This window comes from Ictalurus punctatus, chromosome 16, assembly GCF_001660625.3.
Source record: "Ictalurus punctatus breed USDA103 chromosome 16, Coco_2.0, whole genome shotgun sequence".
Taxonomy (NCBI): Eukaryota; Metazoa; Chordata; class Actinopteri; order Siluriformes; family Ictaluridae; genus Ictalurus; species Ictalurus punctatus.
Window position 1 is genome coordinate 1,942,501 of NC_030431.2, and position 17,980 is coordinate 1,960,480.

At 45.3% G+C, this 17,980-nt stretch overlaps 1 protein-coding gene across 2 annotated transcripts in view; it reads left to right on the forward strand.

Annotated features, from left to right (window-relative positions):
• Nucleotides 1-16,847, forward strand: part of vezf1a (vascular endothelial zinc finger 1a) — an 18,955-nt gene extending 2,108 nt beyond the window's left edge. Inside the window, exons 2-6 of one of the 2 annotated variants that reach the window (XM_017488958.3) lie at nt 9,955-10,730; nt 12,988-13,057; nt 13,971-14,136; nt 15,806-15,841; nt 16,185-16,847. In XM_017488958.3, the coding sequence (XP_017344447.1) occupies nt 9,955-10,730; nt 12,988-13,057; nt 13,971-14,136; nt 15,806-15,841; nt 16,185-16,558 (1,422 nt within the window). In that variant the 3' untranslated portion in view covers nt 16,559-16,847. The remainder of the gene's footprint in view (nt 1-9,954; nt 10,731-12,987; nt 13,058-13,970; nt 14,137-15,805; nt 15,842-16,184) is intronic. The other variant, XM_017488959.3, reaches the window with a different exon arrangement.
• The last annotated feature ends 1,133 nt before the right edge of the window (nt 16,848-17,980 follow it).

The following is a 17,980-nucleotide window of genomic DNA, read 5'->3' on the forward strand; positions in this document are numbered from 1 at the left end:
ATTAAAACAACACAAACACACATTTTTAGCTAAAAGTTGAGGTTTTGTTTTTTTTAAACACTTGTTGTGAGTTAACCTTTTTCAACTGTTATCTTAAAATGTCTCTCGAGCTTGGCTGGAGCTTTAAAAATTCACTCAATATAACTGGTTGTTACTGCTTCTTGTTTTAAAGAAATCTGAAAAAATGATGTAACATCACAGCAGACCAGTGTTTATTTCGGAAAAAGAAAACTTAGCTCTCCGTATGATATTGAGTCATGAGTTTATTGATGACGAGAATCACAACATAGGAAATATATCACAGTGTTAGGTTGGCTAATAATTTAGCGCTGAAACTGTGGATCCATAGTGTAAAAGTTTTATTAACTTGTATTGGTTATGTACAACGCCTCTTAGATGTTTGGAATTAGGGAAATTAATCATTGAAATTTAGGGGAACTGAAATGATTGGTGGAAAAGATTTTAATGTCCATTCCAAGACTTTGATTCTACTGTCTGTTTGCCCAGAAGAGGATGGGATCCCATTTGAGACTGGTTCCTTTCAAGGTTTTAGTCATGTTGTCTCAGGGAGTTTTTCCTTGCCACTATCACCTCAAGCTTGTTCATCCACACTACATTTTGTGACAATGTCTGTTGTTAAAACCACAACCCCAAAAAATAGCATTGAAGTGCACATCCTGTCTCAGATGTCCCACAACTTAAAAAGTCAAAAAAATATATATATTTGAATAGATAACAAACTCGTAATCATTAGGAAAGTGCTGCAGTATAATGGGAACAAAAAATACATCAGACAACCAACTTCAGAGTAACTCTGGTTCATGCCGGGCCTCACCACACCACCCTGTCAGTGATTATTTGAAAAGCCTTGACTTCTGACCATACCCATACTACTCAAGTGTATTATGATCGTAACAGATTGTGATATTGTTGTTTTATTGCCCAGAACCTACAGTAGCTTAAAACAATGCATTGCTCTAACTGGCAAATGCGTTATAACCATTTCAGCTTTCCTTATCACAATATATGATCTTGAATCTGGCATTGGTGATGCACTGGAATAGAATTTTCCAAAGATGCTTTAAGGATCCCTGCCAAGAATGACTCAGAGGGTACTCGCTGTCCTCGGTCCAGTTACTTTAGGAAAGCATGTTAGGAAATTGAGCCCCGTGTTACATGCCTGGTGGTGTTTTCAGCTCCTGCCATGTGTGAATCGTGGAGGAAGCAACGCTGCTTAGTTGGGGTCGTGCAACTGATGACTTCAACTTTGGCCCTTGGAATCAATTGCCTGCGAATCTGAAATGATTTCTGCAGTCTGTAATGGAATAACCAATCCACTAAGATGAACTTGAACCGGTTTAATCTCTGCTACGGAGCACATGCCTGTACGTGTATGCATGCCTTTTTTTTTTTTTTTCTATTTTTTTTTTTCTTCTTCCCATATATTCCCCCATGCACGCTCTTCTCGTGCACAATTTGAATCAGTGAATCTGATTATTGAAGTTAAAATGCATATCCTAAGGCCATGCTTCATATTTAGATCCCCTTGGCTTTGAAGTAGACGCTGTATTCGTGGCAGGTTAGCTCTACTGTATCCCCCACCACGGTGAGAAATTGCAGCTGGTACCTGCTAATTGGCGGGAGGCGATTTCTGACTGCCGGCAAACGAATTTCCAGCTTGGCGCTTCAACCAAAATCCAGGATTAAGCAACTGTAGAGGTTCTCGTCCCCTCCTGGGACCTGAGCGGCGTTGCGATGAGGCAAGAGACCGTGGTTGCACTAGGAGTCACGCTGTGGGTGTGAAAGTTCAGGGATTAGCGTTGCCGTGCACACTGATGTCAGCAGAAGCTGCTATCTTTTTTTTTTTGCTCAACTCATGATTGCTTGTTAGGGTGACAGATGAGTAATTTATTGACTTCTGCAGACGCTGTAAAGAAGATGAGAGTTTATATATTTGAAGGCCTCCAGCTTAAAGTTCGCCAACTTCTGAGAGATCAGAAGAGTGCAAGTTGAAACGGTTTGGTTGTAAATAGAGGTGTGGTGATGTGTGACATTGTGATAAAGCGTTCAAGTTTTATATCAGTTATGTATTATTTCCAAGTTGCTTTCTACACTATTGAAGATTCAGTGATGCTATATGTCTGTTTTTTTTTTGTTTTGTTTTTTTGGTTAAACATTGTTATCAAACAGCTGAATATAACACTAGTGTTGCGCTGTTCCGTGGTCATTAATACTGTCTCCTTTATAGCCAGGTACCTCTGGTGACATACTGATATTGATGTTGGGTTGTACAGGTATCGCACCGTCTCAGCAAATTTCAAACTACTTAAATAGGAACTTGTGATCAGTAGATGATAATCAGAGCAGTGGTGCACATCTGGAGTATTCTGGAGGAGAATGGGAGTAAGTGTGAGAGAGAGAGAGCGAGAGAGAAAATTTCATTTGGTGGCCTTTTCATGTGAATGGTTGTGTGCGACAGGCATTGTGCGAGTGCTGAGAGAGTGGAAGTACATGTAATCCTTTTATTACTCGGCTGAAGTGAAGCGAGGAGGGAGAGCCGGGTCGGCCCGGTTAGCGTGACAAACCCAGAACCAGCATTGTGTGATTCATGCTTTTGTGTGTGTCTGTGTCTCTCTCTCTCTCTCTCTCTCTCTCTCTCTCTCTCTCTCTCTCTCGTGCGCTTTCTCTTGAATTCTCTAATCTGATTGGTCAGAAGGTCTTGATCAATTTTCAGTACCAGCACAGCTCAGACAATGCACTCATTCTAACATGTTCTTGTTTCTATAGTAACAGCTTGTGCAGGAAAATATATGAAATTCAAATTCAGTGTAGGCATGTCGGTAACGTCACCATCAGACATTTTTTGTCTTATTACCATTAAATATAGTAAAAGAGAGACTGGTGAGGGAACGACAGTTTACGTGAGTGGTATCGGGTTTCACCGACGTTCCGCAACGTTAAACATAAACAGATAAAACGTATGAGGCGATGCAACAGCATTTGATTTATTCAGTAGCGATACTGTTAGCTATCTGATAGCTCCCCCTGGCTTTGGCGATACAGGAGACACCTGAAGGCGTGTTTTGTTATTTTTCCAACGTGAATAAAATTCGCCGAAGGAGAAACGACGCAGGACTTATCGACAGCGTTCGCGTCTGATGGCGGTTGACTTTGCTTTTGCGCCAACGCTATCTTAACGTTAACTTTCACGTGTGAGCCAATAGAAACCCAGCAGGCAGGACTATGATTGCTTGGTTTAAAAAAAAAAATAAAAAATCGAGCTGCTCTCATTTCGCTTCTCGTCTCATCCTGCGGTAAAATTCTGCCTGCTAGGACTTTAGTGATTTTAGCACCTCTGCCTTTATCTTAAGGCATGATAAACGGCACAATCGCACCTGTCTTTCAGTCTTCTCGTGGCTTGGATCTTTTCCACCACCCCCCTGGTCTTTACACACCTGTATTTCCTTCTCCACTTCTATCCGCTGTCGGTCGTCACTCGGGCATCGGAGCGACGCGGCAAGAACGTGCGCGGTCTTGTTTCTGAGAAGAATATCGCCTTTGGTAGAACGCATGAAAAAGCTGTTGGTCGTAGGCCAGCTTTAGTCACTGGGAAGGAAGGAGGCGATTAATGAGTCAGACGACAAAATAACATTTATTCAACATGAGCTCATGCGGGTAAAACTACTCGAAAACTGTGAGAAAGTTGCTACAAATCAAAGTTGCTGTCTTAATATGCAGACTGTACAGTCCGCTACCCTTCACCCGAAAGGCTGCTTTTGTTGAGTGCGTACCCCCCCACACCCCCGTCCACCGCCTGTTGTACACCCATTCCACTTTTCTCTTTTCTTTCAAATTCAAATTTACACAAGTTTTGCTCAAAAATGAATTAGCATGTGCTGCAGTGTTCAGTCTAGCCCCTATTGTCAAGGGGCACCTTTTTAAAAAAAAAAAAAAAAAAAATTCCCCCCTTGCTGTTTCTTGAGCTCGGCTCCGTCCAGGACGTTATTTACGTTGGGGTGACCTCAGCCTTCGGAGCTGATTTGGATCAGAACTGTCAGTGGCGTGAAGGCGAAGCGGGTTGCAGTCACTGCAACGTTGTCTGCAACCCCACACACACACACACACACACACACACGTATCGACACACATTTGATATGATGTGCATAACCGTAATGTTGTTCTGAAATGGGGAAAATCATGACAGAGTGCTTTGCACCTTCAGTTTTCTCTCCAACATGGCTCTTTTACTTACTAACTCCGGGAGTTTGTGATAAAGGAACGACCGTTCACAGCTGTTAATAGGCGATGACTTGTTTCATGGATATTACGCAACCAGGTGTAACTCTAAATGGATAAAAAGGTATGCATTAAATTGTAATCATTGGGACAATCTTTTAGGAGAATTTTGCCAAATTTGGGCTGGTAGCATTGACTCCACTTCACATCAGACAGGATCGACTGGATCGTGCCTAGTGGCCCAATATTGCCCAAGCAGGTGTACAGACAGTAGGGTGGTACCCCCACCCCCGACCTTCACCGCACTATACACACTATAGACACACTACACACAAGTTCCCAGGTTCTCCTGCATCTGTGAGCCAGGCTTCGGCGTCTCACCGAGGGGTGTGTATGGAGAAATGCAGCGCCTCTGACCATGAATAGAGGAACCAAATCAGCGGAGACTCTCGCACAAAGACCTCCCGCCGGGCCCTGAGTGCATCACTGCGCGGATTTGCGGGGGAAAGCAACAATGGAGCAGATGAAATAAGGAGGAGAATGTTAGGGGAATTCATTTTTCTTCTCTTTCTCTGTCGTCTTTTCTTCCCCCCCTCCGTCTCCGTCTCTGTCGGATGCATGGCTGAACCCGAATGCTGAGGGTCAGGTGTTTGACCCTGAGCTTTTGCGTCTGCGGAAGAGAGCGCGCGTCTTAATTGCAGCGCCCTGCTTTCCCAGAGTCCTCTGATATAACCCGTTTATGTGTGTTTTTATGTGAGTCAAAATGGTTGTTTACATAAAATATCGTCATGATATTCAGGCCACAATAATGATATTTTATGGGGGGCGGGTGGTCCAGCACTGGGTAGCGTTGGTGTCCCTGAGATTTGAAAAGCGATGCAAATTCCTTCCATTGGACAATTTTTTATTATTTTTTTTTTTAACGGAAAACGACAGATGTGCTTTTCACGGAAGACGCTCCTACAATTCTTTCGATCAGCCTTCGATTTGTCCGGCATGTCTTTCAGACTTTATTCACTTTAATACAAACGCAACTACTATCAAGAGATTAAGAAAGGTTGTTTGTTTATCGCGTCTGAAAGGCCGTTAACCAGCGGCCGCAACCATAATGCCGATTAAGAAACGATTGTCACCGTGGCTGGACCCTGGTCCTCGCTCATTTGGGATGCTCCATTGAACAACAATAGCACGAGGAGCATAGCGCTCGCTCCCTCCGGCGCCTTCCTTCCCCGCTATTGTGCCGACGCGTCGTCTGCAGTCATAATAATTATAATAATTATTCTTTTTATTTACATAGCGCCTTTCTCACACTCAAGGTTGCGTTACAGTTACGGGGGGGGGGGGATAAAGTCGAGAAGGCTAACAGGAGACGATTATAGCTTTGAGAGTCGAGGTAGGTTCTCGAGGTAGGGCTTGAAAGAAGATGCTGAATAATGCCCGAGACGTGAAATCCGGCGGGAAACGAGTCCCGTAGCATGCAACGTGATGGCGGTCTTCTCGTCTTTTTGGATCGATTTAACAAGCCGGGTTAGTCAGTTAGACGTTCAGATATGTTTGAATACATCGTAAAGGTTTTTAGTGTAAACAATAATATTCACTGCGGTTTATTAGCTAGCTAACGCTCTTGTGACTCTGCAAAATGTTGGGAGTTAAAGGTAGAGGCTATGGATAAATCACACCATTGCTAACCATGAACACGCTTGGTATTTAGCGGAGAAGGTTGGCCATATTATAGATGGGAAAACAGTTATGAAAGTTTATGATGTAGTGCGCAGATGTTTAAAAAAAAAAGAAGCTCTATTCATTTTGGCTAGTGTGTTGTTTTATTTTGTTTGTGTTGCGTACCTACTTTGGCAACACTTCAGGAAGACCCTTTCCACAGGTTCGAGAGGTGTTCTTTAATGAGACGCAACTGCGTCCGATGCGACAGTCACACGAGCGTAATGTGGCTCTGTTTTTATTCGCTATAATTATAATTCCTCTAATCGCGGATTTATGATGGAGTCAGTTCCAGACATCAGACGGTTCTCACCAAAACCTGACTGAAAATTCGTTTATTTGATGGAATTATTGTCCAGGTGTGATGCATGTTGGATAACTCCGTGAAATCTGTCTGTCTGTTTCGGACTTTGGACTCGTACCGCCTTGGCTCAGGTCTTTGCCAAGTTCTTAAAATGTGTTTATTCTGGCTTGTTTGCGTACCAGTTTAAATGTCAGGATGTTGATGTAAGGCTACCGCGTTACCATATTATTCGATATTCATCATTATTGTTATTGGTCTTTATAGCAAATCGCTGTTGAATTCTAGATTCTGATTGGTCTTTTCTATAAGAGCAGGTCGGACAGTAGTGCAGTCAATCACAGGTTTTATATTAACGCGCTCGTATATCGTTTCTATAGTAACAGCTCGTTCACAGCTCGCTATTCGTTTATATATCGTGGTGTAGTGTTCTGTGGGGTATATTTTACGTGTGGAAGGAGTCTCCGGTGTGAGCACTGTAACAGGCAGTGAGTTGTAGATGTGTGTGTTTTGTTTTTTGAGGAAATGATCGTTGATCGCTACTACAACGTAAAAGAGAACTGGAAGTGACTTGCTTTGCAGGCACTCCACATTTAGAGATCGACCGATTTAATCGGTTTATTTAAGCATTTTTCCATAATCCGATATCGGTTTTGTAGTATCAGATCCACCGATAAATGGCGCCATCTTGCGGGCGTATTGAGAATTGCGCGCGGGACTGCCATCGCAGCACTGTATCTGAGGAGAGGTCCTCTCCACATGGTTTTATTCCATACTTACAGTACGTAGATGACACAATGGGATCTATAATATGGAAACATACCCTCTGAACGATCACAAATGTGTTACTGTGGTCTGTGAGCGTCGTGACCAATCTCGGACGCTCCGATGAGAGCTCCTGCGGTTTGATCACGACCAGATTGTCTGAACGTTGTGGTTCCAGTGATGGGAACTGCAATATGACCTGGTGTCAATATGGCGTCTTATTCATTGCAAGCGTGTGACTTTGCATGCATAGTTCTTGTATGGAAAACAGTGCCTGTGTTCTCATCTTTTTGAAGAGGCAAGTTCAGCTTCGCTCAGCTGCAGTTGTGGTTTGCGGTTCTCCGATGTCGGCGTCGCACAGGCTTTCCCCTTGGCCGTGTAATCAAAAGCACGCTGTAGACCACACAGTGACCGGGGCAGTGCCATGATGGACGTTCCCTCCCCCGTCTCCCTCAACGCTACCATAAACAAACCTCTCCACTTTCGGGTCAAAAGGGCCTTGGCCTTAATTTCCTCCAGCCGCAGATCTTTTCCTCCCCCATCGCCTGAGGGCAGATCACTTGTTCCAAAGCGTCTGTCTTGTGCCGGCTCACGTCAGTCTCGGTGTTTAGCGCTGAACTCATTCACGCCAGAGGCAGCGTTGGCTCGAAGCATCACTCCACATGCGTCAGCTAGTTTTGAGGTCTCATGGCCTGTCGTGGCGTTCTAGCAGGATGGATCTGTTTACGCTGGACAGATTTAGAAATCTCCAGCGGCAGGTTGTTTTTCGAGACGTCCGAATTCAGGGGTTTGTTTTTGCCCAGTCACCCGTTGGGTTTACCGTATGCGGTGCGGTTGGTCCCCGGTTTCTCAGAGTCTGGTGATTTAACCACTTGAGTCATTCCTGAGACTTTCCAGACTTTATCCAAAATCTTTCACATCTGTGTTTGTGCAACTGACCTGATCAGAGAGGTTTCTTTCTCTTTTTTTTTTTTTTTTTTCTTTTTAATTACTGTTCAGAGTTAAAGGACACTCACTGTGGACTGTCTTTGTTAATACACATTGTACTCCTTGCCTATCTTGATGAACGTTAACAGCTTCTATGAATCACTCGCTATTTTTTCGCCGTCTCGCTTGCTCATTCACACTTTCGCTCACTTTCTCCCTTTCTCAGGCTCGCTCATTCACACTCTCTCCCTCACGTCGAGCTGCAATCCAGCAGGTGGGAAGTAGACAGAGCGGCTTGTATTTAATCTCTAAATGCTCGCGCTCTCTCTCTCTCTCTTTCTCTCTCTTTCTCTGGCTCATTCACTCTCGCTCGCGCCCTCGCTCATTCACACACTTTCCCTCCGGCTGGTCCGCTCTGTCCGTTTCCCACCTTTGAGAATCACTGTTCAGAGCTGCGTGTGTTTAATCTCCAATTGATGTTCAAGCACAATAGACCTCATCATGACATTCTCTATCGCGTTTTAATTAAAGACTCGGTGGACTTGACACAAAATGGAGGCGGGGGGGGCAGGTAGGCAACACCTACACAATTTGCCAAGATACCTCAGTTATGTCGTGACGTATCATGTGACGTCGTGACGACGCGCGTTCAGCCGAAGCCCTGTTCAATCCACGTGCGTCAAACGTGAGTACAGCTGCGAAAGACCGTGCGATTACAATTTCGCCAATTCAAGTAGTTTTCAGCAGATCAAGCATTTTTGGCCACAACAATCACAAAAGAACTTTGAGAAATCCTGAATGGACTGATTGAGTGACCAAATTAAATCAAAAACCCTCGCAGAGTGTGCTGCTAAGGTCTTTGGTCCGCATGAGCCCACCAGAACACCCTCCGTGCACCTTGGGGTAGATCCGACACATCCCTGGATTTGTACTGGAGCAATGAGCAGCGTTCTTCCAAAAAGATTTTCCCCATGAGTTGGTGTTTAATGATGGTGGTGGTGGTGGTGGTGGTAGTAGTAGTGGTGGTGGAGAGTGCTTTCGGACGCAGCCATCCAAAAACGAATCAATGGTTGAGAACTGAAGACTGAAAATATGATTTACATTGTGGGCGGGATCATCCCATAAGATACAACGCCTACCAGGATAGAAATGTTTCATTATAGGGTAAAGGTGATCTGTGAGGAGAACTTTGTATTGATATGACTTCAGGGTGAAACAGCAATCAGACTTTTCCTGCATACACAATACACGGCGCCAACGTTTAACGTCCGTCACCTGCGAGAGGCCGTGTTTAGTCTGCGCTCATTAGCCGAGCCAATCCTGAAACATAAACCGTGCATGATTCATTTCCTGTTTGGCTACTTGGTCTCCATCATCTTCTCTGTGTGTGTTTGTGTTGGGGGGGGGGTTGTATTCTAACCCCAAATAGATGCTGATAACCAAACAGAATGAGGCCTTTGTAACAGGAAGTCAGCATGAGCAATACGTGAGGACTGTGCTTCTATCCATCTCATTATGCTTTGAATAAAGCCTCGTGGCACGAGGGGAAACCCGGGGAAGTCGGCTCGCCTTTTCCTCGTCGCTGTTTCCCTGTCTGTCAGAATGTCCTGCTAGGGAAGTTTTAATTAGTAATATACCAAACATCTAAGGTTACTAATAGTATATTTACAACTAATTTATTTCATTCGTTATAGCTGTGTGAAAATTTGCAGTGGCACACTGGCTTCTTTGCTGAATACTTCCCGGTTTTTATGTAGTAATTAATCATTTAACAATTTATACCTTAAATAAATGTAACGCATATAAAGACGTTTGAATTTCCCCGTGGAATAGTTCCGTATTCTGCGATGGACTGGCACCCTGTCCAGGGTGTACCCCGCCTTGTGCACGATGCTCCCTGGGATAGGCTCCAGGTTCCCTTTGTGATAACGATTACATTTATGATTCATTGTCACGCCCAACTCTGTAGTATTTTAATTTAACACCCCTCTGTTTCTTGCCTCCAGCAAGCCAATGATGCACTGCACCATCAGCACCAGGTGGGCCCGAACAGCCTGCTGCCGCTGCTGAATGCCGGCACCGAGCCGCAGGACCAGAAGCCCATCATGCCCATCCCGCTCGATCAGAAGCCCCCAGTGAGCACCGCCGACCTCCTTAAGGACAGCATGGGCAGCGGGACAGGCGGAGGAGGGGGCGGAGGCGGCCATGGTGGCGGAGGAGGCGGCGGTGGTATCGGAGCACCAATGCCCATCGTGAAGAAGGAACCCAAAAGCAAAACGCCGTTTATCTGCGGCTACTGCAACAAGGCCTTCCGAGACAGCTACCATTTGCGACGGCACGAGTCGTGTCACACCGGCGTCAAGATGGTGTCGCGACCTAAAAAGACAGCGCAGACGACGGCGCCCACCATGGTGCCGCTGCTCTCGAGCATGACGCGAGAAAACAACGCTAACCCCTCTTACATCCTCACTACGGCCGCGACCTCGGCCTCGGGCGCCATGGTTCCGACCTCCACGGTTGCCGTCTGCCAGCCGAGTGTGCCCAAGAAGCCGGCCAAGCCTGTGAAGAAGAACCACGGGTGCGAGATGTGCGGCAAAGCCTTCCGTGATGTCTACCACCTGAACAGACACAAGTTGTCCCACTCGGACGAGAAGCCGTTCGAGTGCCCGATCTGCCAGCAACGATTCAAGAGGAAAGACCGCATGACGTACCACGTACGCTCGCACGATGGCGGCGTGCACAAGCCCTACGTCTGCTCCGTCTGCGGGAAGGGCTTCTCCAGGTACGGCAGCCAAAGTCTCTCCAAAATATGAGTAATATGTGAGCTAGTAATAAATAAATAAATTGAGCAAAACGGACATTTTTGATGCACAGAATCAAAACTGCTTAGGTTGGTCATCATTGATGTATTTTGTTAGAACTGTTTCTAGCTTCCAGAATATTCTTTTGTTAACTACATAGTTTTCAGAGTATTGTCAATTGTTGGCTAGCTTCGGAAGTCCTTTCGGCAAGCTAGCTGCTAACAGCTAATTGGCTAGCTACTATCACTGTTAGAGTTTAGGCGATCTAGAAACTCAAGCTAATGTTTCATATTCCGTACTACTGCTGATTCATGGCTTCGTAGCTGTTTGCTAGCGTGTTTCATACGAACGTTGCACAAAGCGTATTCCTATCGTCCAGACTTTTCATTTTAAAACCATTTCAACAGTTTATCAGAAACTTTAGCTCTTCCAGCTACGTTTCAGGCACACGGGAGAATGTTAGCCAGCTAGTGCGGTTCGGTATCTAGCTAGCATAATGTTCTCTCTGCTTTTTTTTTATTTCTTGTTTTATCGAGCTAGATACTAGCCAGTAGACCCAAACAAAAAAAATGTTTTTAACCTCTAAATAAATTCATTTGGTTGGGTTTATTTTATAGGAGGTTTTGTTTTGGATGTGATCTTGACTGAGGTAAATGTTAGGCTAGTAAAAAATGCTAGGCTGTCAGGGTAAAAATTACAGCGACTCGGCTAAATTCCGAGCGTATTGGAATTAACGCAAGATGATTTTTACCTATAAAATAAAATAACAGGATAGAGTAAACATACAGGATTCTTCAGGTACGTGTTTTCTCTCGTTTAATCGGTTAATGCTGGAAATTTTACCTCAGAATGATATTAACGAGCCAGTCTGAGGCACGGCGCCTGAATTTTCTCTCGTTTTATAGAGTAAATGCAGGCGGCTCTGAGAGGTACGCCGATTTATCACGCTGCTTTTAACTTATGGAGACTAATTAGGTGATGTATCGAGTGTTAAGTAAGTAAGAGCCTTAAACCGAAGGAAAACCTCTAAATGGTTTAAGGCTTATTTAAGGTAGCACTCTTACAGGCTCCTTGTAGTGTGTATTTCTGTGTTTTCGGTGGCCTAATCCGGCAGAACGGGATGATGTCAGTGGGTTTTTAATACTCAGTTGTGAAATGCGTGTACAAAGACGTAGCCGGCTCCACCATCTGCTCCTCCATATGACGTTAACATTGTCTAGCTCCCGCTGATTTATCTCTGCAGCCGGCTGATTTATAACCACAGTGAATAGTTGTGACTGGCTGCTTTTGTGAGCCACAGCACGCGGCGGGCCCTACCATCACGGCCCGAGGGGGGAGGGGGCCGAGGCTGGCTGCTTTGATTCCCTTAGATTCATTCAGCCTGCCGATGCTGTCCCAAGAGATTTTTTTTGAGGGGGGGGTGGGGGGTGGGGGGGGGTAATAAAAAACTCCGGTGACACACAAGTCTGGGATTTCCTCTTGCTCACCGCTTACAGTCCCTGCAGATCTGCGCTTGTGGCTGCTTTAAGAGCGTGCTGCATCACTCCTCTATTTCCAGGCAGCGTGCGTCAGAACAGCTCCCTCCTCATCCCGTTCCAGCTCACGGCACTGCGTGACTAATAATCTGAGGATTAATTTCAGGGTGAGCAATGCGAGTCGAGAAGAAAGGGAGCCATTTTTAGCACGCCAACTGTTCAGTAGCACTCGAACGCTCCTGGTAGGAAGTTTCGGGCCATTACGTGGAGCTCGCTTGCTCGGAAATCTTCAAGATGAATAGCAGTACAGCAGTCCAGGGTCGGAGAGCAGAAACCCGAGGCTGTTTGTTTAATTATTTAGTTATTTAAAAGTACGTAGACCAAGTAGCATGGAAGGAACTGCTGTTTTTTTTTTTTTTTTTTTCTTCTTTCCTCTAACCAATAACGAATGGTACTGGGGGAGGGACACTGATTGGGCGGCCATTCTGGTTCAGCGCACCCTTGAAGAGATCCTACTTAACGGCCCATCATTTGGATGGGTGGGACCTGACGCAATCATTAAATGCAGTGATTTTTTTTTACAATTTTTGTCATACGAGATGTTAAACACCTCAACAAGGACATAAAATACCCAGATTTCACTAAGCACTAAGATTTCACACACACCCCCCCCCCATTACTTTCTGTAGTAGATCTAGTAGATCCAGTATATCTAATGACCTCACTGACTTCCTTTCTGTTTGTTTGTTTTTTAATTCCTCAGGCCTGATCATCTCAGCTGCCATGTCAAACATGTGCATTCCTCCGAGAGACCATTTAAATGCCAAGTAACGGTATGACCCTCCGTATCATCTCACCTTACAGACTCGCCTTCTTTCTTTAAAAAGCTTTCCTGCTCGTGTCTTACCTCGGGGCCCTGTGTCCGATTTTATTTCGTTACGCTTCGACGATTGCGCCCTTTTTCGCTAATCAGAAAAAAGGTTCAGTACACTTGCATGTCGACCGTATAAACAAGTGACGAGGACGGTATATTAAAATGTACGTCAGAATCTCTGTATACTTTGGATGACCACCGTTTCCCTTACACAGACGGGTGACCAATGAATCGCTCGTCCTGTTCGAATCAAGTCGGTGCAAAATCAATACAAAGTTCCTCCCAGTCAGTGCACTTATCCTCATGGGTGTGGTCTGTTCCAGGGTGACCCCGCCCACATCCACAAGGAAAGAGTGCCCACTGAATCATCTGATGAGGATGGAAACGACGTAAATCCTATGCTGTAGCCTTCACACTTGCTAGGTTTCAACCCATGTGCACGGCTGTAGACGATTCTGGAGCGATGCGTTGGAGTCCGCGCTCTACCACCATCGTCCAGCTGAGGGAGCTTCTTTAGGAAGCACCAGTACGGTGCACCACGGGTGTTTTTAGTGTCTCATTGTGGAACTTTCTACTAAGCTTTATATTCCGTTAATTTGTCACTCGTCTGTAAACGACGCCGCGTCGACTTACCGTATTCATGGGCCGTTAGAGCAGATGTACGGCGTGTATTTTATCCCGTCCAAGGATTCTGCAAATGGAAATATTATTTAGTGCGGAAGACACGTTCTACGTTTATTAGTGCACCAGAGTTTATATAGCGATTTGATGAAAGCTTCGTAGGCATTAAGGGTGAACGCCATTGGGCGGCCTATTTTTGAGTATGACGGCGGGTTTAAGTTATCTGAAGACTCTCCTCTTCACCTCGGCAGGCTTGCACATCGGCCTTCGCCACCAAAGACAGACTGCGCTCTCACATGATTCGGCACGAGGGCAAGGTCACGTGCAACATCTGCGGCAAGATGCTCAGCGCCGCCTACATCACCAGCCACTTAAAGACGCACGGCCAGACCAACTTCAACAACTCCTGTAACAAAGGTACGTGCGCCGCCTTTTCCGCTAGTAGCGTCTCACGTCCCGGAGCGGGAGAGCCGATCGGGGTCGGCTGATCACGGTGACACGAGTAGGGCTGGGCCGTGACCGAAATGATGACCGGAAATCTGTTTTTCTGTCATACCGCCCACCCTTAAATCAAATCTACTGATCAGCCGTCCTAATCGAAGGTAGTTAAGTACGCTGCTACTAATATTCACCTCATCCTGACGTAGCTTAGTTCCCATGTTCTTCCAGTCGTGTGTCTCTAGAGTGTTTCCCAGAGCCCGATGGGTTCTCTAGATCTCTTTCGAAACTTTTGTCTCTTGCCTCGTCAGTAGTCATTGTGGCTAAGCCGTTTTTGGCGCCTCGATTAATTGCATTAAACTAAGCGAGGTCTTAACTTAGCTGAGCTCTGCAGCGGAGAACCGGTTGCGTGCGCCGTCCCGGACTGACCTCGCTGGTGGACGAATAGGAAGACGGTGTTCATACCGTTAATTAATCACACGCTCTGAGAAGGCTAGGGACCCTGATTCTGCCTTGTTGTTTGTTCGAGCAAGTTTAAACTCTGTCTGTGTTGATCTTTAGGGCGGAGGCCTTCGTGTCTTCGTTGTCGTATGAAAGCCTCCAAAGTGGCGAACGGAAAAGAACGACAAATCTGAGTTACAAATCAGTGGAAGTTTTTTTTTTGTTTGTTTGTTTTTGTTTTTTTTTTCAAAAAAGTTCTCAAATCTGATTGGTCAGAACGTGTTGATGAATTTACTGTACCAGCAGCTCTGGCAGTAGTGAAGTTTTCTGAGAGTCAGGACAGAAGAGTTTGTGCTTTTGCGGTGGGGAAGGAACAACTATGAGCTACTTTGTGAACAAGCTTTAGACGCAACTATAAACGGACGTCTGTGGATAGCACCGTGATCCAGATCGTCTCTGTCATGCACGTCTGATTAGTAGATTTAGTTTTGAACTTAGATGATTCTAGATGGAATGCTGTTTACCAGTCCATGTAGTTTAGCGCTCTCTTTCATCCCACCATATAAACGTTCGCTCTGTCTGTGTACCGAACGTGCACCTTTTGACGGTGCTTTGAATCTTGTGTGTCGCGGTCATTTCCGCGGTCTTCTTCTCGATGGTCCAGCGTGGTGATGTGCAGCGATCGTCGGTCGCCGGGCTTGCCTTACACGATCGCGCCGACTAAAATCGGACCTGCTCGGCAGTGCGTGTAAGTTTAGCTGGCTATAAATGCTCTAATCCCCGTCCACAAGCCCTTCCTCTCGGACCGGACGTCCACTCTGCCCTGCTCGAGTCGGTTGGAGCAGTGGTTCAGCGTGACGGATTCATGGTGCAACAACCGTACAACTTGTATCATATCATATGCTGTTTTATTAAATTCTCCACACAGAATTAGTCAACCATTAGTGGTAGAACTCCGTAAGATTCCCGTGTGTGTGGGTGTGTGTGTGTGTGTGTGTGTGTGTGTGTGTGTCGTCTCATCTGCTAGCTGACTGCACTGACAAATGCATATTAAGCCAGTTTAAATCAAATAAAGGCGCTCCATCTCCGGGCCCGAGCCTGGCGGAGCGCGTGATGTGACGTTGTGGAGTGTGACGTCACCGAGACTCCCACCCACAGCTGAGGCCACCTGGCCATCGTAACACTCTGTGTCTGTATTTCTGAATAGGGGACTGGCAGTGGAACTCCTCAGGGATGCATAAAGGTAAACACGGAGATTCATGTGATGATGATGATGATGATGATTTTATTTGTATGACATCTTTCTCAAATCCAGATCAACTATGGTAATCACACATACGCCACAGACACAGTAGATGGAAATTTGGATTTATTTATTTTTTTAAATATGGTTGTTAAATGAAATACACGCCATTTATTCGTACACGTCAACGTACACGAACAGTGTTCGTCTTTTATTTAGATTTAAATTCCGTTTCTGTTCATTTTTAGGACGGGAGGATTTGGGGTTGTTGGGTGGGCGTGGGAAGTGATTCACGCAAATCCCGTTAACCAGTCCTGCGGTTTGTCTCGTTCTGTTATTCCAGACAACATCGAGGTGTGCCACTCGGGCACGGCCACGCCCGTCACGGTCTCCACTCCCGCCACTACACCGATGAGCCGCGCCAACGCCAGCACGTCTGTGACCATCGGCGGTCAGATGAACCTGAGCACCACGGTAAACACTGTGAACATCACGTCGGCACAGATGAGCTTGCAGCACCCGGTGACCATCACGGGCCCGGTTAACATCGCCTCGGTGAACATCCCAGCCACCGCGTCGCCCATGAACATCGCCCACCCGGTGGCCATCACCACACCCATGTCCATGAACATCGCCGGGCCGCTCAACATCGCCATGCGGCCCATGGAGAGCATGTCCTTCCTCTCGCAGGTCCTGCCCTCCTCACCTCCGTGGTGAAGCGCACCCGAGCTGATCTCGACCTGATTCTCCTAGCCAGCTGACTCCGCCCCCCCAAACCCCCCCCTTCCCCCTTCCCCAGCCAATGAGTGTTTACTCTTGCGGCGCGGTCGTACACCCGCGCCACAAGCAGCGCTGCAACGACGACGGAGTTTTATAGAGTTTTTGTGAAGGATTTCTTACTTAGATTTGATTCGTTCATGGTTTGATGAACTAAAGGACGAATATTTAGCGACACTGAGCACGCAGACCTCACTGAGGTTCTCACTGAGGTTCTACAAATGCAATAAGTGCTGATTTTTATATATATATATATATATATATATATATATATATATATATATATATATATATATATATATATATATATATATATATAATTTTCCTTCCCAGAACATTGGGATTTCTTTTTACGTTGTTTAGCTGTAGCCTGCTAATCAGTATTTAATTTTTTTTATTTTATTATTATTATTTTTCTAGGAAAGGAGCTCTAAAGGGGTAAAGGCTTTTACTGAGAGGGAGGTTTTTAAATGTTTTACAGATAAAGGTGGCTGATTTTTATGATTCGAGGTACAGTAACTGTTTTATTGTACAGTTGCCTATGCTGGTGTTTTTGCATTTTAAACGTCTACAATCGTCAACGTTCTTTTTTTTTTTGTTGTTGTTGTTGTTTGTTTTGTTTCTGTTTGTTTTTCCCCTCTTCGGCTGCGGTGTTCAAACACTGACTCGTGACTGTTATTTTCTTCATGCTCTGTTTATTAAGGACGGCTGGAGTGTGCTTTGTTTACTCGATCGGCAACCGTTAGGATTCAGTTAAAAAGAAATAAATAAATAAATCGTATAATAATTAATAAATAAATAAAAGAGAGGAAAGATTCTTGCACTGAAAGCATTTCCCTTGTGTACAACAACAGTATTATGAAAGATCCAGCCTGTTTCGGGGAACCAGCCTGGACCGAACCGGGTCGTCTAGTGACTGGCGAAAGCTGCACCTCAAAAGTTCAGTTTGATTTGGACTGGATTCCTGTCGAAAGACTAGTAGGTAGTGTTTTATTCCCTTGTTCTGTTTTTAATCTTACCATGAACTTTTATTCTTATACTTTTTTTTTTTTTTTTTTTTCTTTATATAAACAAGGGCCCTGTTAGGAGGAATTTTCTGCTCAGGAAACCCAGTAAACTACTTTTATATTTAATTTTAATATTAATATCCTGAAATCTCGTCCTTATTTTGTAAATATTTATTTCTCCGTGCGCCCTTTTTCACTCACGATGGTTGGGGGGCGGGACTGAACGACAGTTCTCACCGTCCATTTTTATCGGAACGCTTCCGTCTTGGTCCTTCATGAGAAATGGGACTCCCTTGCTTTGCCTCGTGCACACGTGCGGGCTTTAAGCACGCCCTCATTGACTTTCCATCAAGAT